Genomic DNA, 19,341 nt, shown 5'->3' with positions numbered 1-19,341 from the left:
GTTCTGTCCTATTTACCTTGCTGCTTTGCTCTTCTTGGAATTTCAGGTCTGCTTCCTTAGCTCAGGGACTCTGCCTGGCTCTGCCTGTTCTTCCTCCCTGTGCTGTGGTTTGGAAACTCCCAGGGCAGTAAGCTGGGAAAATTGTAGGGTTTGCCTCATTGTTGTCTTTATTTCAAGTATCACCATCCTTCATTGTCTGATGTCCAGTGTCTTAAAAACCATTGCTTCCTGTATGTTATCTGTTTATTAAGTCCCCCAGTGGGAGAATAACATGTTCTTTGTTAGTCCATCTTGGCCAGAACAGAAATCTTCATTTGACCACTTTAGTTTTGAAGTAGACCATGCTAAATTTCTAAATGGCTTAGAAAATGCCACTAGAGGAGTCCTAGGGCATCTCAGTAGATCTGCTTCCAGCTCATGATGTCAGGGTTCCCACAGTGCTCTTTTTCACACCAGCTGGGTGTGGTTAGTATGCCAGGTGAAGCAGACACATCTGGTTCTGTAGTCCCACACTGGGGTCCTCAAAGATATACACCCAGTGGGTGACACTGGCAGAGTATATTCTTTCTGCTTAGTGGGTCTCATTTGGAGGTCTTAGGGACAGGGACTTCTGCAGAGAGTTGCTTCCTGGTTTCTGTGACCTCCCTTAACACAGTCTCTTCCAGTGGTTTGGGCATTACCAACAGAAGAAAACAAACATTTGGTTCCAGGAGCTCTGGATCACTCTCCAGTCTAGAAAATTCTTCATTATCATTCCAACTGGGGAGGGCTCAGGACCTGAGCACATCAGAACCATTGAGCCCATGGGCACCTGGAGGCCAGGATGGACAGTGGTTTATGCGTGCCTGTTGGGCTCCCAGCTTGGTCATTGATTAGCACTGTGCCCATGAGGGGCTGTTAAGATGTATTCACAGTTTATTTTAAGATAAAAATTATAATCTGAGTCTAATTATGAGAAAGGAATCAGACAAATATACACTTGGGTACATTTTACAAGCAACTGGCATGGACTCACCAGTACATCAATGTTATGAAAAGAAAAAACAAGAAAGGTGTATGTATGTATGAGAGAAAGAGATGTGGTAATGGTGAGGAAGTTTTGGCTTAAAGGAAACTAAAGGGCCGTCACAATCAAATATAACATGACTTTTCATCCTGATATTTATGTTTTAAAACCCATTATTCATCTAACTTCTCCTTATATACCCAAGAAGTGTCCTCAGGTCTCTGGAGTTGTCACACTCATGGAAGGGGTTTTTGTTCCCTATAGAGAGGTAACTGCTCCCCCACCATCTCTCTGGTGGCCAAACATAGGTCTTTGTGGTCCTAGTGGTTCTTGCCCCAAGGAAAACACCAGGAAGCAGGGAGTTTCCCTGTCGAGTCACCTGCTCCTGAGAAGGTGACCATAAGCCACATTCAGGAAAAGGAGCTATGCTTGCATCAGGGCATTGTGGTGGTGGAGGCAGCCAGGCCTCTTTGGCCAAGGAAGAGGAACAGCTCATCCTGGAATTTGCAGACAGACAGAACTTGGAAGCAGCAACATTCTGTTGATGGAATTGGTGAAAATGGACAAAGAAGTTCAGAGACTAGAGAATCCCCAAGAGGCATGGGGGTACAGCTTTCCATTTTATACTGGGGTCTTTGCATCTTTTCCCTAGTCTGGGTCTCTCATAGCATTTAACAGTGTCATACTCCTAGTGCTCCTGTCCTTCTACCCCAAACCTATAGCCAGCTCCCCTTCCTAACCTTCTAGAAGACCAAGGATAGAGAGAAGTCACACGATAGGATAGTTTTAGGCCATAAAAGGAAAATACTTGTCCCTCAGTGGTGTGCTGGATTTGGCCCTTTAAGCCTCTTAAGAATATATCATGCCTCTTTTCTCAATTGTGCATTTAGTGACATTGTGTTAACTTGAAATTTTCCATGGTGGGACTATTTACACAATGGTAGTTGGCAAATACTACGCATCGGGGTTTCCCTTACAGAACTAGAGTTGTTAAACCTTTGTGAGCATACCATTTAATATTCCATTTGCTTAAAATTCTCTCCTGTCCTTTGTTTTTTCAGAACTTTTTTCCTGAACTAATGGACCTAACTTCAAGAATAGGCTGGCTATTGAGAATGGTGCTCATCAAAAAAGATTTTAGAACATAAGAAGAAATGTTATCTCCTACACTATAGGAACACAGATGTGTTTAAACTGAGTTCTGATAAAGAGGAGTGTTGTGAAAGTTCACAAAGTGCATCAGTTTTACTCTATTTCCAGAGGGGATACCTGTTGAAAGTGTCCAATCCCATACTATTTCCAAATAACGAAGGAATCTTTTAAGATGTCTGGGCTGGGAGGGGAAGGTTATAAGTAAAGGGTATAGGAGGTTGAATATATGGAAATATTATGTACTCACATATAAAAATGGAAAAATGAGACATGTTGAAACTATTCTAGGAATGGAGGGGGGCGGATAAAGGAGAATAATGGAAAGGGTGAATTCAACTATGATATATTGTAAGAACTTTTGTAAATGTCACAATGTACCCCCAGTACAGCAATAATATGATAAAAAAGATGTCTGGATTTCAGAAACTGTTATCATGCACTATAAAATATTATCTTTAACTTTTTAGAATCCTTAATTCTGATTGTTGCTCAATAATTTAGTGCTCTGATAATAATATTTACATTGAAATATTTTTTCCGAGGGTTTAATTTGCAAGATTTCACATTAGCCTAGAAAAGTAGCTTTGACATTTTTCTTATTTACCTTTGTGTAAGCTAGATTCTTTTTTCAAAGGGTCTGAAAGTCTTTGGCATTTATGGAGCCATACTGAATTATAGGGCCACCATGACTATGTAATTTCCTTGTCCACTTCCTTGTTTTTGGTGAGTTTCCTCCATTCTTCTTCACTGCTATTCTAAATCCTCATTTTTTTTTTTTGGTTCCCCTATGCAACTTTGATGGAGGATCTGTCTCCTATTTTATCAGAACAAATAAAAGTAAGCAGAGGAGAATCCTACAGGCAGATTTCTGGGAATGGTGGTAGAATAAGAGCTATCTAGCTAACCTAACCATTTCCACTCGATCAAAAAGAAAAGAGCAAAGTAGCAAAGACCATACCAACAGTGCCGAAACTAGGAATGTAAGAGCCTTGAGAAGTATCTAGAAGCCAAAAAGTGAACTCTAGGATAGAGATGAGATTGTATAATCTAACATGGTTCTTCTTCCACAGAGTGGCAGTGGAGCCATGCAGCGCTCCAAGCACTTCTTTGGTCCTCCCACCCAACATTCTCTATAGCAAATGCATTACCAAGCCTTATTGGTTCTGTTTCTAACTATGTCTGAATCCTCCAATTTCTCTGCAAACCTTTACTTTATAAGTAGTCATTTTTAATATATAGGAAATTTATTCATGTGATTATTTCTGGATCATATGATTATTGAACTCTTTCAGTTTAAATATTCTTCTAGATGCTTCTTATAGTTTTCATAGGTCAAAAAATCCAAGTTACTTACAAATAATAATAGCTTTACTTCTTCCTTCAGAAAAGTGTTGGGACTTACAATAAGAAAACTGAAAATATATTGACTGATAGATAAAGAAGTAGACATCATATGCCTATAAAAATAAAGACTATTTTAGGATGACAAATCTTACTAAGTTAATTTTATAGCTTTACAAAACTCTGCTTAAAAATTCTACTTAAAATGTTTGGACGCACCAAAGGTAATCTGAAAGAACAAGTTTAAAATAGCTAAGAAAAATCTTACAAAAAAGGTTAAAAAAGACAATGGCTATATTTTAAAAGGTTTTTTTCAGTACCTGAGTTTGAGCTCAGGGCCAACACTTTGAGCCACTCCTCCAGCCCTTTTTTGTGTTAGGTATTTTTGAGATTTTGCCTGGGCTGGCTTTGAATTGCAATCTTCCTGATCTCTGCCTCCTGAGTAGTGAGGATTATAGGCGTGAGCCACCAGTGCCTGGCTTTGAAAGGTTTTGAAAGCAACTGTTAGTTTGGTAATATTAAGAGAATTAGAAGATCAATGAAATAAAATAGAGAGGACTTAACCAGAGTCTAGGATGAAACACTTTCTAGCTGTCTAAGGAAGCATCTAAAATCAGTGGGGGAAGGGAGAGATTACCAACAGAGTGAGGCTGGTATTCTGTGGATAGTTTGGACTCTTTTGAAGGTGATGATTCATTGTGTGAGTCAACTGGGGAAGTGGCAAGATCTCACAGAACAAACTGGGACTTGGAAATCAGAGGAACTATAGTTTCCCTCTGAACTTTCCTTTCTTGAATTCAGGCCAGTGTTTCTCTGAGTGAGAGGTATCATCCATCCAGTGAGTGTAAAAGAAAAATTATAATGGAAATCCTACTATAAAAATGTTAAAGATTTCTTTAACACAGGCCTTCTCAGAACCTTTAGTATGCTTACAAGTACCTTGGATATCCAAGAAAGACATACGGTATGGAATATTCCACAAACTTATTTAATCTTGGAATCCTTTCAGGGAAGAGCCTATTTCTGCATTAGTGTTCTTTGCAACACAGTGCAGGAAGGCTGGGTCAGCTTGAAAAGAAAAGATAATATCCTGGTGGATATATTACTCAGGGTGCTTGATCAGATACAACACATTCATGCCTAATTATTATGCATAATTTAAGCATAAATGGAATTAATTGGGTGAGTGACAATTTGCTCTCAGACTTAACAGAAAGGCTTAGAAATGCAGCAGAATCCAGGAAGGGTGGGATCAGAGTAAACTCTCAAGATGTCCCTTGAAGACTCTCAGATGTCTCTGAAACCATGCATTATTATGCCAGTTACACAGGTGGTGGCATCTGATTGCCTGAGCCTGGGTAACAGACCTGAGATCCAGCTTCCAGGCAGTTGGGAAAAAGGACTGTCTGACTCCGCTTTTCTTCTGACTAGGGTTTGGGGTCCTGTCTACCACTAACTTTGACATTTGCCCTTATTAAGAAAGGTTTTTCTAAGTGGTAGAGCACTTGCCTAGCAGGTGTGAGGTCTTAAGTTCCATTTCCAGTACTGCAAATAAAAAAAATATTCTGGATGGCCCAAAAGGGCAGCCCAACTCCCATTTATGCCCTTTTCTTCATATTGACACTCCTCAGATTGCTGTTACCTGGTCTTGTGCAGTTGAGTCTTATCCAACTGCAAATACATCCTTTTTTTTCCCAAGAGCAGAAATTTCCACATATTTTATGTTATTGCATCCAGTTCCAGGATCACTGAACGATTGATTTTCCTCCTCTACTTCTGCCATGATTCTATCTTGATATTCTGAACAGTTATATCCAGTGGTAAATGAGAGGAAGACAAAAGAAAAAAATACAATTAAAAATAAAAAAAAAACATATGGCAAAGTAAGAAGAGGATATAGGTAGGGCTTTAGCTCTCATTTCTGCTATGTTCATGAGGCCATATGACTTCCCTCCACAATCATTTGTTTTTCTTTCTTTTTCCCTTTAGCAAGCACCTCAACTGTCTGTGTTCTTTATTTGGTAAGATGGACTAAACCTTCATTTCTGAGCAATCTTAGTCTGCTGGACATCTTATTAAACATTCCAGAAATATTTTAGACTTTACAGGTTGAACTAGATACAAAGTATCTATTACTTAGGTTCTACTCATAACTCGCCTTGCCCTTCTATTAGTCATCTATTTCTACATAATAAATTACCTCCAAACTCAGTGGCTTTAAGTGATGAATACTTATTATCTCATTATTTTTGTTATTCAGGTGTCTAGGTGTGGCTTATAGCTGGATACCTATCAATCAAGGCCTCGCTGGAAATTTTAAACTGCTGGCTAGGGCTGTGGTCTCATTCAAAGACTTGACTGGTGATGCAGGGTCATGTTTCCAAGCCCTCAAGGCATGAATACCAGGAGAGACAGGGATAATGAAGACTATCTTATAGGATACTTATATTTCAGTGAAACTTCTTTCTTTGAGTGTCACATGGTAGACATGGTGGTATACTTACAGATCCTCCTTCAAAGAAGAACCTGTTGCCACAGCTGTTGGAAAGCTGCCAGAAGATAGTCTCCAGCTGTCTACTCCTTCAGGGATCCTCACTTACAGGGGTTCCCCCTGCCACCATTCCTTGACATGCCTTTCCCTGGATGGCCAATATCCAATGAATGATTGAGTCAGGGATAATTAGGTATGGCCATTTTGGTCCAATGAAGTTTAAGTGTGGTGTGTCATCTATGCTCTAGAGCACTCTGTGGGGTTGGCTGAGACTTGTTGGGTATGTACTATAGTTCAGCTTCTTTCTCTGTCCAGTTGTTTTCTCTCACTCTCTTGCACAGATGTCAATCCTTCATAAACATTTTGCACACCGAACTTCATCCCAGTGTCTGCTTTTGGAAAACCCAGCTAGAGACAGCTCCAAAACTCATTATCATTTGAAACAAAAACAAAACAAAATATCCAAACTCTGTTTCCCCAGTGTCATGAGATGCTTGAAATAGCCTGGTAGCAGTCTCAGCTTCTAATTTTATTGTGGATATTTCTCCTTGGGTTACCTTAAGTCTGCAGATCCAGAGTTTTAGAAATAGGAAGCAAAACCCTTGAGGATGGGTTATTGTATGTCAATGAGGGAGATGCCACATGTCATATTCCTTGGAACTCAGATCAGTGGATGTTGGGGAAATCTATAGCACCATTTTTTGGTCATTGTTGTTGCTTGGTTTTGGTGTTTTGTTTTTTGGCAGTGCTAGAGATTGCAACTAGGGCCTCCTGCAGACCAGGCAAACACTCTACCACTGAGGCTACACCCCAAACCAAACAGCCCTGTTTTAAAACATACACTGCATGATATAGAACATCCCCCCAAAATTCCAATATGTTGTCTCCAAGTTGACTGTTCTATAAGATCAGTCTGCTAGTTTGTAAGGCCAGCTATTTCTGGGTGTTGGGGTCATGGAGACAAATCCATTGAATCCTGTGGACATAAGCCCATTGCTCTTTTTCTTTTACTCTAAAGTGAGTTGCTTGGAAAATAGCTATGTGTTGTATAGGATACGATGACATTTAATAAGTGACTGTGGATGGTGTCACAGGCACATATATGGCAAGCAGTGAGAACAAATCCAAATGTAAGTTTCTTTGTCAATGAGAACATGACACTGCTCCCTCCATGATGGCAGGGATTCAATGTAATCAGCCTTCCATTAGGTGCCACTTTGATCCGCTGAGCAAACGATCCCTCTTTTAGGGCTCAGAGTTAGCTGCTGGGTTGGCAGGTTGGGCACTCAGCAGTAGCAGCCTAGGAGAGGAGAAACTTATGCCACTGAGTCCAGACTTTGGGGTATACTTTGACCAGGAACCCATTGGATAATCATGGAGGAGTCTAGGCAAAAAGGTGGACTCTCATCCATAGAAGGGACATCTAGTTCACTGATTATTGACAATGTCTTCTAGGAGGCTCTTTGGTGAGTATTGAGATGAGACAAAAATACTCTCCTGTTCTGGGCCAATACACTATTCTACTCCTGATGAAAAGCATCTGATGTAATTAACATTTTACTAGGTAGCTAAATGTGTCTACCCCTAAGTGTATAGAAGTAGAGGAATCCTAACTCAATTATAATTATATAATATTCATTGAATACTGCCTATATACTTGTTCTTGTATTAACACATTGAATGCCTATCAAACCCATGAAATAGATATCATCACGCTCACAGATAAGACAGTTGCATAACAAACACCTTAAATAACATTGAGTAACAGAGTTCTTAGGGTTTTTTTTTTTTTTTTGGTAGGGGGAAGTACTGGAGATTGAACCAAAGGCCTCATGCATACTAGGCAAGTGCTATACCACTGAGCTACAGATTTATCTTGTGAAAGTGGCCAACTAAGATTTCAACCCAGGTGGGCTGGCTCCAGTCCTTAAATACCATTCTGTGCCATCTTTCTGTCTTAGTCTCTCTGACCTTTCTTCCAGTATGCCATATTCCCTCAACACCCCACTTTTGCAGGAATACCTTCTCTTAGTCCATAAAAGTTTATTTCTACTTTCCTCTTAGGTCTCTGTTCAAATGCCACTTCACAGGGAAACCTTCTCTAATCCCTGCAGATAAAGCCAGATTTCCTTTTAAATGCTCTAATGATTCCAAGTGCTTTCCCTCCATGTCACGTAACACAGAAGGGAATATACTTATTTGTGTTGTATTTATTGGAAGTGCCCCACCATTTGCTCACCACCTATGCAGGGCCTGGGACACAGAAGGCATGGGATGTGGTAGGCTCCGGGTGTGCTGTTCACTCCCTGAAAATATGTTTTATTGCTCGTTTTAAGGTTCCCCCTGCACACACTTGCAGTCCTTGAGCAGTTAGGCTATAGAAAGAACTTGGAGTTCTAATTTTTTGGCCACAAGATGGCTCACTTTTCTTTTCCCTTTCTGGCTCAAGATTCTTAACTCTGGGCAAGCACTGCCAGACATTTTCATTCACAATCATCTTGATGGAGCAACTCTGAGCTGGATGTTTCCACATGAAGTTATCTTATTTCACTTGAACTGTCAAAGTGACAGAGGCTCCCCCAAGTCATCCACCTGGTTGACATATTGTAGATCCAGGATTCTGCTCCAGGATAACTTGTTTTTCCACTGGATCAGTAGTTTTCAACCTGTGCATAGGACTCACTTGGGGAGTTATTAAAAATACTGATGCTTGAGCTCCAGCCGCCTCGATTAAGTCAGCCTCTCTGGGGGTGAGTGCTAGCATTTTTTCCATTTTTATTAGTGTATATTCATTTTACAAGGTGGGGGGAAATTCATTGTGCCAATTCAGAATATCCTTACATTGTACATTGATTACACTGGCCCCACCATCTCCCCATCCCCCTGCAAACTCCTCCTTACCCCACTTAAAGCAATTATAAGAGATTTCATCATTCTATTTCATATATGTTTATGAAGCCCATCAACTATATTCTCTCACCTTCATCTCCTCCACTCACCCTCTCCCTTTGAAGGACACCCCCCACACATTTTACCTATTTTACAGTCCTGTCTTTCATTTTTAATTCCAAAATCAATGTTCAAAGCGGTCTCTCGATGTATCCCATGGGAGCTGGCATTTTTACATATGTGCTCCTAAGGTTGAGAACCACTGCAGGAGCTCTCATACCTCCCAGTCTGTCCCCTCATCCACCTGGGGAAGGGGAGAGGCAGTGTGAGCATGTAGCTCACATTAGGCTGACAACTTCAGAGTAAGCCATGCTGTGAGAAATGGATTTATTTGTAAGAAACAAAAGCATGTTACTATGTGATCTCTGTCTTATGTTTTAAATAGAAGAAGTTTAGGAAAATATCATGCTTTGTACTACATTAAATTACATTTTTTTGTTATTTTAGGCTTAATCAGGGATATGCTTTATTTTTCTTACCTACAAGAAGGTGGAGAATTATCCAGAGAGAATTACACTCTCTTGCAGGGCAGGGACCATGACTATTTTGTTCAAGTCCCAAATCTCAGCATCTAGCATAGAGCTTGGCATACAGCAGGCACTTGAGATATTTCTCTGGATGAATACACGAATTCCTAGTGAATTAAATGAGAGGCAATGCCACTACCCATTCTGTGGGGAAACAACTCATTGTAAGGGACCTGGCTGAAAACAGCAGCTGCAGGAGCATCTGTGGGGAGCAGTGAGAGGCAGGTGAGGTTTTAAGGTCCTAGCTAGGGAATTGGACCCAGCTATAGACACAGTTGAGAGCTGGGAAGTCTGCAACTAAGGAAGATGGTAAATGAAACCAAAAGCATAAAATTGCAACCAGGAGAAGTTATCTCATTTTCTTTTTGAAAAGGGGCAAAATGGAAATGTTTGGAGAAAGAACCTGTTGTTCAATCTGGAAAGAAGAGTCGGGGTACGCAGCGTTGGTAGTGTATAAAGTGAATAGTGTCATGATTCACTAGAATGCTGGCTTTTGTTGGGGTTATATAATTTATTCACCCAATAATTTCAGTGTGTAGAAGACAGAATGTCCTGTTGTAATATTGGACATATTATTGTGGGATTTTGTGACTTTGGAGGCCCTGTTCTTTATGTAGGTTTGGGTTCAGGTTTAATGAATGGCACATGCAGCATAATAAAGCCCTGCTAAGGCCAAACAAGACACTTTTTTTTGTGGTACTGCAGTTTGAACTCAGGGCCTTGTGCTTGTTAGGCATTGTACTGCTTAAGCCATGCCCCAACCCTTTCTGCTTAAGTTATTATTTGAATAAGGCCTCATGCTTTTGCCTGGGCCTATCCCAGATCACAATTCTCCTACTTATGCCTCCTGTGTAGCTGGGATGACAGGCATGCACCAGCATTTTTTGTTGAGATGGGGTCTAACTTTTTGCTCTAGCTGGCCTTGAACTGTAATCCTCCCAATCTCTGCCACTAGGTCCAGCCAAATAAGACAATTTTACCTACTCTGGGCACTGGGAACTTAACTCCAATAGCTACCAGGATCCATGTGGTCAAGGGTCCAGTGATTGCTAACCAAGGTATGCGCTAGGCATGAGAGAGCATACTATATTTTAAACATATACCTGATGCTACATATTATATGTCAGAGATCAGCTCTCATTCCATTACCCCCTGGTGGGAGGACTCTGACCAAGAGCAGTATGAAATATGAATGAATGAATGATAACACCCTTGCCACAGTTTATGTCATCATCAGCTTCAGTTCCTTCTTGCTAAGGAACTGGTGCTAACTCCTGATCAGTGAGGTCAAGGGGACAGTTTCCATCCTGGGGATTCTCTTTGGGCATCCCATGATATCTCCTCTCCATGAGGGTTGAAGCTACACTCATTTTCACCCCGTCCTTTTCTTTGCTTAAGGCAACAGTTGGGCGTTCACATGGCTGCCCAACTCAGAATGACTGAGGGTAAGGGGTGAGGAGAGAGGCTGTGACTCTTATTCCATATTGGGTGTGTGGTCTCTAAAGCCCATTCCCAGGGTATTAGATTGGCTAGAAGGCAACTTCACTGTTTCCTATCATTTCTTCAAACCTACTTTCCCGATTTGTTCTTCCTCATTCCTGGATGGAATCTCAGGGAGGTATTATAGCTTTTCCAACCATATTAATATACCAAAAAAAAAAAATCCAGTCAAAAAAAGTGAAAACTCACCTCAAATTAGCATCTCTCCTCTTCCCCAGGCCAGGATCAGTCTTGGAAGTCTGAGATAGTGACCATTTTTTGCCTCCTTCTCTACCCTGTTCTCTTTCTCAAGACTTCTTCCCCCCATGACTGAACTGTACCTTGCTCCAGGCGGCAGAAAGGGCTTCCTTGTTTGGAGCAATTGTAATCTGGTATTTCTAACCTCTAGGTGCAGCAATTGATCAATGGTTTCAATTGTTTCAATGTTAGAAACAAGAAGTTTTGGTGTGTTATTAAACAGTAGGGAGACTGTAGTTAACCTTAATGTTCTGTCTACTTCAGAGAGCTGGAAGAAAGGATTTTGAATGCTTTCATTATAAATAAATAAATATTTGAGTATTCAGATATGTTTAACCTGATGTAAACATTACACTATGTATGAAACATCACATGGTTCTCCATAAATATGTACAATTTAAACATGCCAATTCATTTTTTAGGCATGTTTTTGGCATATACATACATACACACACACACATATATATATAACCTGCCTTTTTGGAGATCGCTCATGGGCAGTTCTCTTGAGCACAGGTGATGCCTTTTCTGGCCATCTGTTTCCATCTCATTCCAGCCCCTACTTTCTTGTGGCACAACCACTCACTCCTCCCAGTGGTCCTTTGTGGCACAGCCCCCTCTGTGGATTGAGAATAGCTTCTTGTTGGAAGAGGCCAAGTCTGGTCCATCGATGTACACCTTCTTCCTCAGCAAACTCCTAATCTTTCTTTTCTTCCCTACTCTTTGGCACTTGGGGAAATGGCCCATCTTTACTGTGTCAGAGAAACATGGACCCCTATAATATCATAAAAAAGAGGAACCCGTTTCCAGGATTGAGGCAGATCTGGGGAGACCCCTTACGATGTCTTCAGTCTTTTTTTTTTTTCAAGTCTTGGAGAGTCTTTCCTTCTTTCCCAAATTAAGGATGTCTTGTTTTTTCAACAGGAGGAACACTATTTCTGAGGGCAGGGTCTCACCCCCCATACCTGGTGCATAGCAGGTACTGAAGAGGAAGAAATGGTCCCACCTACCACTCCTGGGTTTCTTTTCTCTATCACCTGCTGCCAGGACACACATCCAGAGAGGCCATGGTATCCCTTGGTTATCTGGGGTCTGCTGGTTGACACCCCTATCAAATTACATGTAGGAGCCCCTCTGAGGCCTGTGGGCCAGGTCTGAACAGCTGTTATAGTCACCTGCTCTTATTGCATGGTTATTCTATCCTCTCCTCTCCACTCTGTCCTTCTCTCCTTCCTCCCTCTCTTCTCCTTTGTCCCCACTCCCCAGCTTGTTGTTCACCATCCATAGTGGTGTTGTCTATGCCTTGACTGGAGGGGACTCAGATTCCCACTCCTTGGAGGTGATTCTCAGTATGGTTGGGGCATTGCCAACAACTTGAGTCTCTTTTCCACTTCTGTTGATGATGTTCTCAGTCTACCTTCACCCTGAAAAGGAGAAAAAGTGGTTTAGTACTTCCTTCCTCATCTAGAGAAAGTCTTAGAAGCTCAGGAACATGGCAGGAGGGGAAACATGAAAATGAGCACGGACTTCCCTGTCTCTGGTCACAGCTGTGATATTTGGTCATTCTAGGTTAGACCAAAGTTCCTCTTCTTTTAGGAAGAGCAACCCTGTCCCAAGTGTGCTGGAGAACTGTCTACTTTTCTGATTGGAAGATATGGCTGAGATGCTTGCCTCCCACTCTCTGCCTTTTCTTCTCACAGGCCAGGGGCCAGATAGAGTGCTAAGAGGTTAGCACAGGAGAGATGCCCAGTGAATACCTGCAGATGAGCATGGCCATAGGAAAATAGCTTGTGACTCACTCTTTCCCTGTGAAGTGGGAAATGAAACTTCTTCTGGTTTGGGACTTTTTCATCCACCTCCTCTGAAGCCCCAGAAGGCCCACAGCCCTGGATTCTCTAATTAGCTTCCTCATGCTGGGTCAGCCTGTGGCCTAGAGATCAGCAGAATATTTACCTGAGGCCTTCATTTCTATCATTTGGAATAAATACAACTCCAGCTCTCCTATGCAATGGGCACCAGCTTGATGAGGCTTCCTCATCCTTTCTGGGCCCACTGAGGGGCCATCTTGGGGCTCTATTAATAATTCACCATATAAACTAGCAGCAATTTGGGAAAAGTTAACTTCTGGGCTGAGGGGGAAGGGACCAGACACTCCCAAGACATGTTGTGAGTAGCTTCTTTCTTTAAATGCCCTAGGAGGAGATTAGAACCCCTTAAGGGCCCCTTTTGTCAGGATCTTGAGTAACTTAGATCCTTTTCTACCTCAGGTGCATCAAATAAACTGCAGACTGAGTTTGGCACAGCCCCAGCTGCAGAATAGAGCAAGCACAGTTACGCCCAATAAACTGCAGGCTGAGTTTGGCACAGCCCCAGCCACAGAAGTGGGCAAGATGCAGCACAGTTGTTTTTCCTAAGATGTTTAAATTCAGAGAAAAGCAGTCACAGGTTCCTCCTGTTCCTGAGAATTACAGTGTCATGCCCCCTCCCCCAAGAACTGTTGCTCCACCTTGTTTTGCCACTGTATATAATAAATTCCCTGGAGGTGGAGGGGGCTGTTGTGTGTCTCCATCCAAGTGCCCAGCCCACCTGGTCCCAGCTTTGTGCATGTTTGGTCTTCTGTCTTTTGTCCTTCCTGCATCTCCTGTCACCCCCAGTTAGGTTTCTAGGACGAGCTCATGTGGGATGCACGAGAGACTAAATCCTGGTAGAACCAAGGCTGTGCAACAAGATGAGCAGCTTGAAGAGGGTGGGTATATTCACAACAGTTCAGAGGTAGCACTGAGTTAGAGTCTGGCTAATGTCAAAGCTTACAACAGACAGCAGGCCTGGCAGCTACAGACAGAATGTGGACAGGGAGGACATAAGACAGGACAAACAGAATACTATTGTTATTTTCTGGCTTCTTTCTTAGGGTGGGGAAGTGTGGGGTCCTCTCTGGGTACTCTCATCCAGTCAGAGACTTGGCTGCAGTATGAACTCAGCTGGTGAGAGAGAGTAGCAAATGGCTATAAGTACACTGGCCATATGGAGTCTGAGCAGGAAGACAGGATACTCTCAAACATCAAAGACAAATTCTCTGCAAGTGCAAATAGCTATTTTCCTTCATCCTGCCAATTACCTTGCAGTCCTGGTCCCTGACATCATCTGTCTTCCAGGGTCAGTGCTCAGATTCAGCAAGTCCAGGCCAGCTTTCTATTCATGTGGCTGGAGCTTTTATTAATTTTTGGGTAGGAGATAAATCACACCTCCTTATTTCTTTCTCATGGAAATGTGAATAACTGGAGGCAGTGGAAAGAAGTAGTAGCTTTTAGATGGAAGATCCCACTCCATAGACAGTATAGAGTCATAATCAACCAGCAAATCTTCATTATTTATCATCCATCCATTCATCCACCCGTCCATCCATCTATCCATCCACCTGTCCATCCATCTATCCATCCACATTTATCCATTGATTCTTCATTCATCTGTTCATCCATTAATCCTCTACCCAATCCACCAACCCATCCATCCATCCATACGTACAATTATCTGTACAAACTTTATTTTCTTCTCCCCTTTCCTCTTCCTCCCTCTTCTCCCTTCCCCCTTTCCTACCTCCTGAGAAATATTTGTCTAGAGTCTGCTATGTACCAGGGTTCTCAGATTCGGGAGACTTCTTCAAAGCATGAAAAGATTCCTAGGAGAAAATTTCCTCCTTTTTTGAGCCCCAGAATAACTCCGCTGTGCCCTCAGCATTTCCCATATATGGAACTTTCTATTTAGGGATGCAGGGAGGGAGAGGAGATAGGAAAAATAAGGAGGTGAGGAGAGAGAAAAAGGCTGGTTGCCAGTCTGATGATGCTGAGCCTCTCTACTTTGAGATGTGCACAGTAGGAAGCAGGGAGGAGAACCCAGGCCTCACATTTTCACTTTGAATCTTTAACCTGCATGTCAAAAGGGGATTCAGTATCAACTAAGATCCCTTAACAAAACAAAGTAGGATATTTTATTATGGTGGTCTCCTTGCTTTCAGGTTTTCTGCACCCCAATCTATCCTCCTCACCATAACCAAAATGATCTTTCTAACAATGTCCCTGTCTTGTCTTTCTCCTGCCTGATGCCTTCCACTGGCTCCATGTTACCCATAAGCCCAAGGCTGCTTAACATAATCCAAAATGATCTTCATGATCTGATTCCAGATATTTCTTTAGCTCCATGCCCTCCCTCTCCTGTCATATACTTTACTCTCACACAGAGCCAGAACTATTCAGTCTCCCAAGCATTCCCTGCTGCCTTCTGCCTCATTCTTCAACCTGTAACTTCCCCCCATTAGTCTGTTCTCTTTACTTACTTTGAACTGCGCATATTCACCTATTGTTATACTCAGCACCTTGTGTTTATTTATTTTATTTATTTGCTCAGATCTTTCTTTCCTATCAGACTGTGAGCTGCTTGAGTGAAAAGATTGTGAATTATTCATCTTCATGGCCTGTGTCTAGTTCACAGTCTGGTACCTAAAATATAAGTTTGTGGTGAATGGATGGGTGGATGGATGATAGATGAGGGGATCCTTTCAAGAGAAACAGGATAGCTTTGGGACAAGATAGTTAAAATGCATATGTAACAGACTCCCAGAGAAAAAAGACAAATGACTTCTCCCTGAAAGCTCTCGAAGAGGGGACCAAGCTATGGCCTTGACCAGGCAAGGTATTTGGAAGGGGAACTTTGGAATGACATAGTGACCTGCTGTGGGACTCACTTCCTGTTTTCTTGAAATAAAAGGTACTTGGGGAGACAGGCAGCCAGAAGCACCTGTGCCACAAGGGCAAGATGAAGGCTACAGAGAGGGAGACCCCTGATGCACACTTCACGGTGGACAAGCAAAACATCTCCCTCTGGCCCAGAGGCAAGCATGAGGCACTGCTCAGAAACTGCTCAGTGCTGTGTTCAAACCTACCCTTTGCTGGTCTTTAACAAAATTTTGCATCTTCTTCTAGAGCCTCCTCCAAAGACAGGATCAAGTCTGGTCCTGAAGAAACCTCTTACTGTTCGAGTGGCCGTAATCTGCCTGTTGCTGGTCTTGGTCACCTCCATTGTGCTGCAGGCCATTTTCTGTAAGTCCTCATGTTTCATTGTCTTCTTGATTCTCCTCCATGGCTATTCTGCTCCTGGGAGGCCCTCACCTCCTCTTTCTTTTTCTTACTGGTCTCTCCTCCCTGTGGGTTTCATTTGGTTTTCTTCTCTTTGCACATGCAGTGACAGGGTGCTCTGTCCCCAGTGAGATGAGCTGCTTCACCTTCCTTCCCAATTTCTGGGAGTTTTTTTCTAACTGGTATCAGTGTTTGCACATTTGTATTTAAGAGTACACTCTTCTTGCCCCAGGAAACAGTCATCTGTGCCATTTTCTTGCTGAGCCCCCTGCCACACATAGATTTAGAGCTTTGTGAACAGTACATGAGAGTGAATACAATGTGTCCTGACCCCAGGAGGGACTGATTCCAAGTGTGTCCTCAGCCCTGACCAGATGGAGAACCTGGCCAATAAGCCAGCAACTCTCCATGGCTCAGTTCCCCTCCCTGGGACCCCTACATGCTTTCTTCATTCTCCTGTCTGAGTAAAGAGTGTGTCAATGGAGTCTTCCTGCTCATCTGTTGTTGGTAGAGCCTCTTCCTTCTGCTGTGTTGCCAGAAAGTAAAGCAAGTGAATGTCTGTCTTCTTCATAGCCTTATAACATACTTGGTCTCAGGTTGTATCCTCTTAGCAGCACTGTGACCCCTATCAAACCCCTGGTTTCTAATACTGTCTTTTCCCCAGGACTCTCTTTTGACCATTCTTGATTTGTTTTTGGCCCCCTCCATGGCACCCAAGTCTGAGACCTGAGAAGAATATGAAAGTAGATAGGGCAAGGGAAGGGGAAAAATGGCTTATTCCTCCTTTCCACATCATCTGGAGAACAAACCACTTCAGGATTAGGAGTCCGTGTGCCTGGGCTTTCCCATGGCCATGGAGGGGACTATGGGCAGACAAAGGAGGGGTGTGCTGATGGCCACCATAGGGGTCTCTGACAGGCTGGAGATCAACTGACAGGCTCAGAGGGGAGAAAATGATGGGGAGAGTAACAAAGGTGGTGACGGAGGGCATCCCTTTACCAAACTCACCCTGAACACTCAAAGGAAATTCAGGCTTGGAGTCTACTCCCTGCTTCTGCTTGCTCATGACCTCTCTCACAGGTGGCTGTAGTGAGCTTTTTCATGCTCCTGTTCCTTCTGACCTAACTGGGGATGACTGGAGATGCAGAAAGGACAAAGAATATGAGACAAACATGCATAAAGTTGGGGCCAGGTGTGCTGGGCACTCAGATGGAGATGCACAACAGCCTTGTTGCTTTTTTACTTCTCTCCTCTGCTTCTTTCCTTCTCTATTCTTTAAGGCCTTATTCCTTTACAATTCTTTAAAATCTCTTTTCTTAGACTTGCACTGTCCCATGTTTTCTTTAATCTCTCTTAGAGTCTTGGCCCTCAGACTTGCACTGTCCCATGTTCCCTTTCAAAGTCTTGGTCTTCTGCACTGTCCCATGTTTCCTCTAATCGCTAGCATAACTCAGCAGCAGTCAGCTGCGTCATTTGGCAAGCAGCAGCTTCACAAGCAGCCCACCTATCAACTCAATCCCCCATCAAAAAACTTTCCATCAATCCCCCATCAAAAAACCTCGTATCCTCCTTCAGCATATCTTTTAAATCCAGTGGTAAACAAGTAGGTGGAGCAACAGTTCTTCAGGAGGGGCGTGACATTATAACAAGAGAAACCTGCATTCCTATTTCTTTCTCTGAATGTAAACAAATTAGGAAAAACAGCTGTGCTGCATTTTATCTTCTCACTCTCTTCTGTAGCTGGGGCTGTGCCAAACTCAGCCTGTAAATCATTGAGCACAACTGTGCTTGTGACAAGTTCTCATAGGCTTCTCATACTCCACTTCCTACAGGCAGCTCTGTGTTTTATTTATCTTCTGACTGTCTGCATCCACCAGCATTCTTGTCATGTGGTAGGTGCTCATTGAATGCTTGCTGTACATTAATAAATGATTGAAGGGAGGTGGCAGCTCCTTGAACAGTCTTAGTTCTTGGGATGTTTGAGCCTGCCCCTTCCATTCCTTCCTTTTATTACCCTGGCAACACCCCTGTTAGGACCCCTATGATCCCCTCAGCTGACCTCTTGACTTCTCAAATCCAGATCCCTGGTTGATGGGCACAATATCAGATGTAAAGACCAATACCCAGGTGCTGGAAGGTCGTGTGGATAACATCAGCACCTTTGGTTCTGAAATTCAAAAGAACAACCAAGGCATAGAGACAGCTGGCATTCAGATCCAGATATTGAAGACCAGTGTGGAGAAAGCCAATGTACAAATCCAGAATTTAACAAGAAGTTGGGAGGGAGTTGATCATTTAAATGCCCAAATCCCAGAATTAAAAAGAGATTTTGACAAAGCCAGTGCTTTAAATGCAAAGGTCCGGGGACTACAGAGCAGCTTGGAGAATATCAGCAACTTGCTCAAAGGACAAAGTAAGTCACTCAGGAAATAACATTGCAAGCTGACAGTGACCTACATGACTTTGCCTGTCTTAGACATGAGGCCATTGGGCTGTGGGTGAACAGGGAAGGAGGAAGGAAGAGGGACAGGCATGGGCTATAAAGAGAGAGGGCTTAGCATTGACATTGAGGGAAAATTATGGGCTATAAGGCAGAAGACACCAGGGACCAGCTTGGGCCTTCACACCCAGGTGCAGAGTGTGAAATAGGAATTCTTTAGTCCAAACTTTGCCATTTCCCATTAAGTTCCTCACCGTTAGCCAAGGGGTTCAGCCACTTGTCATGGCTAGTGGAGAATTGCTTCTTCCATATGGGAAAGACAGATTTCTGGTCCATTCCTTCTTACTGTTTCTTCTCTAACCCCAGGGGCCCTATCCCTCAAGTCAGACTTGAGGGATCCAACAAAGTGTCCCAAGCCCCTACACCAGGACCTAAGGACCCCAGAGCCAAACCCCACTCACTGCTGTCACTGGGATCCCAGTAGAGTACCCCAACCCCAGCCAGTACCCTGAGGAACAAGGAATACCACATTCACCTTCAGCCCCTATTTTCCAGATGACATTCTG

At 42.8% G+C, this 19,341-nt stretch overlaps 1 protein-coding gene across 1 annotated transcript; it reads left to right on the top strand.

Moving 5' to 3' along the window:
* Positions 1–16,009: 16,009 nt before the first annotated feature.
* Positions 16,010–19,324, top strand: Cd207 (CD207 molecule). The gene is made up of 3 exons (XM_020180886.2): positions 16,010–16,091; positions 16,183–16,299; positions 18,416–19,324. Exons 1-3 carry the CDS (start codon positions 16,016–16,018, stop codon positions 18,766–18,768), a joined length of 546 nt encoding a protein of 181 aa, XP_020036475.2. The 5' UTR covers positions 16,010–16,015; the 3' UTR covers positions 18,769–19,324.
* Positions 19,325–19,341: the final 17 nt, after the last annotated feature.

The sequence above is a fragment of the Castor canadensis genome, chromosome 12, assembly GCF_047511655.1.
Source record: "Castor canadensis chromosome 12, mCasCan1.hap1v2, whole genome shotgun sequence".
NCBI lineage: Eukaryota > Metazoa > Chordata > Mammalia > Rodentia > Castoridae > Castor > Castor canadensis.
The sequence above is the reverse complement of the archived record's forward strand: the minus strand, read 5'-3'. Positions and strand labels throughout refer to the sequence as shown.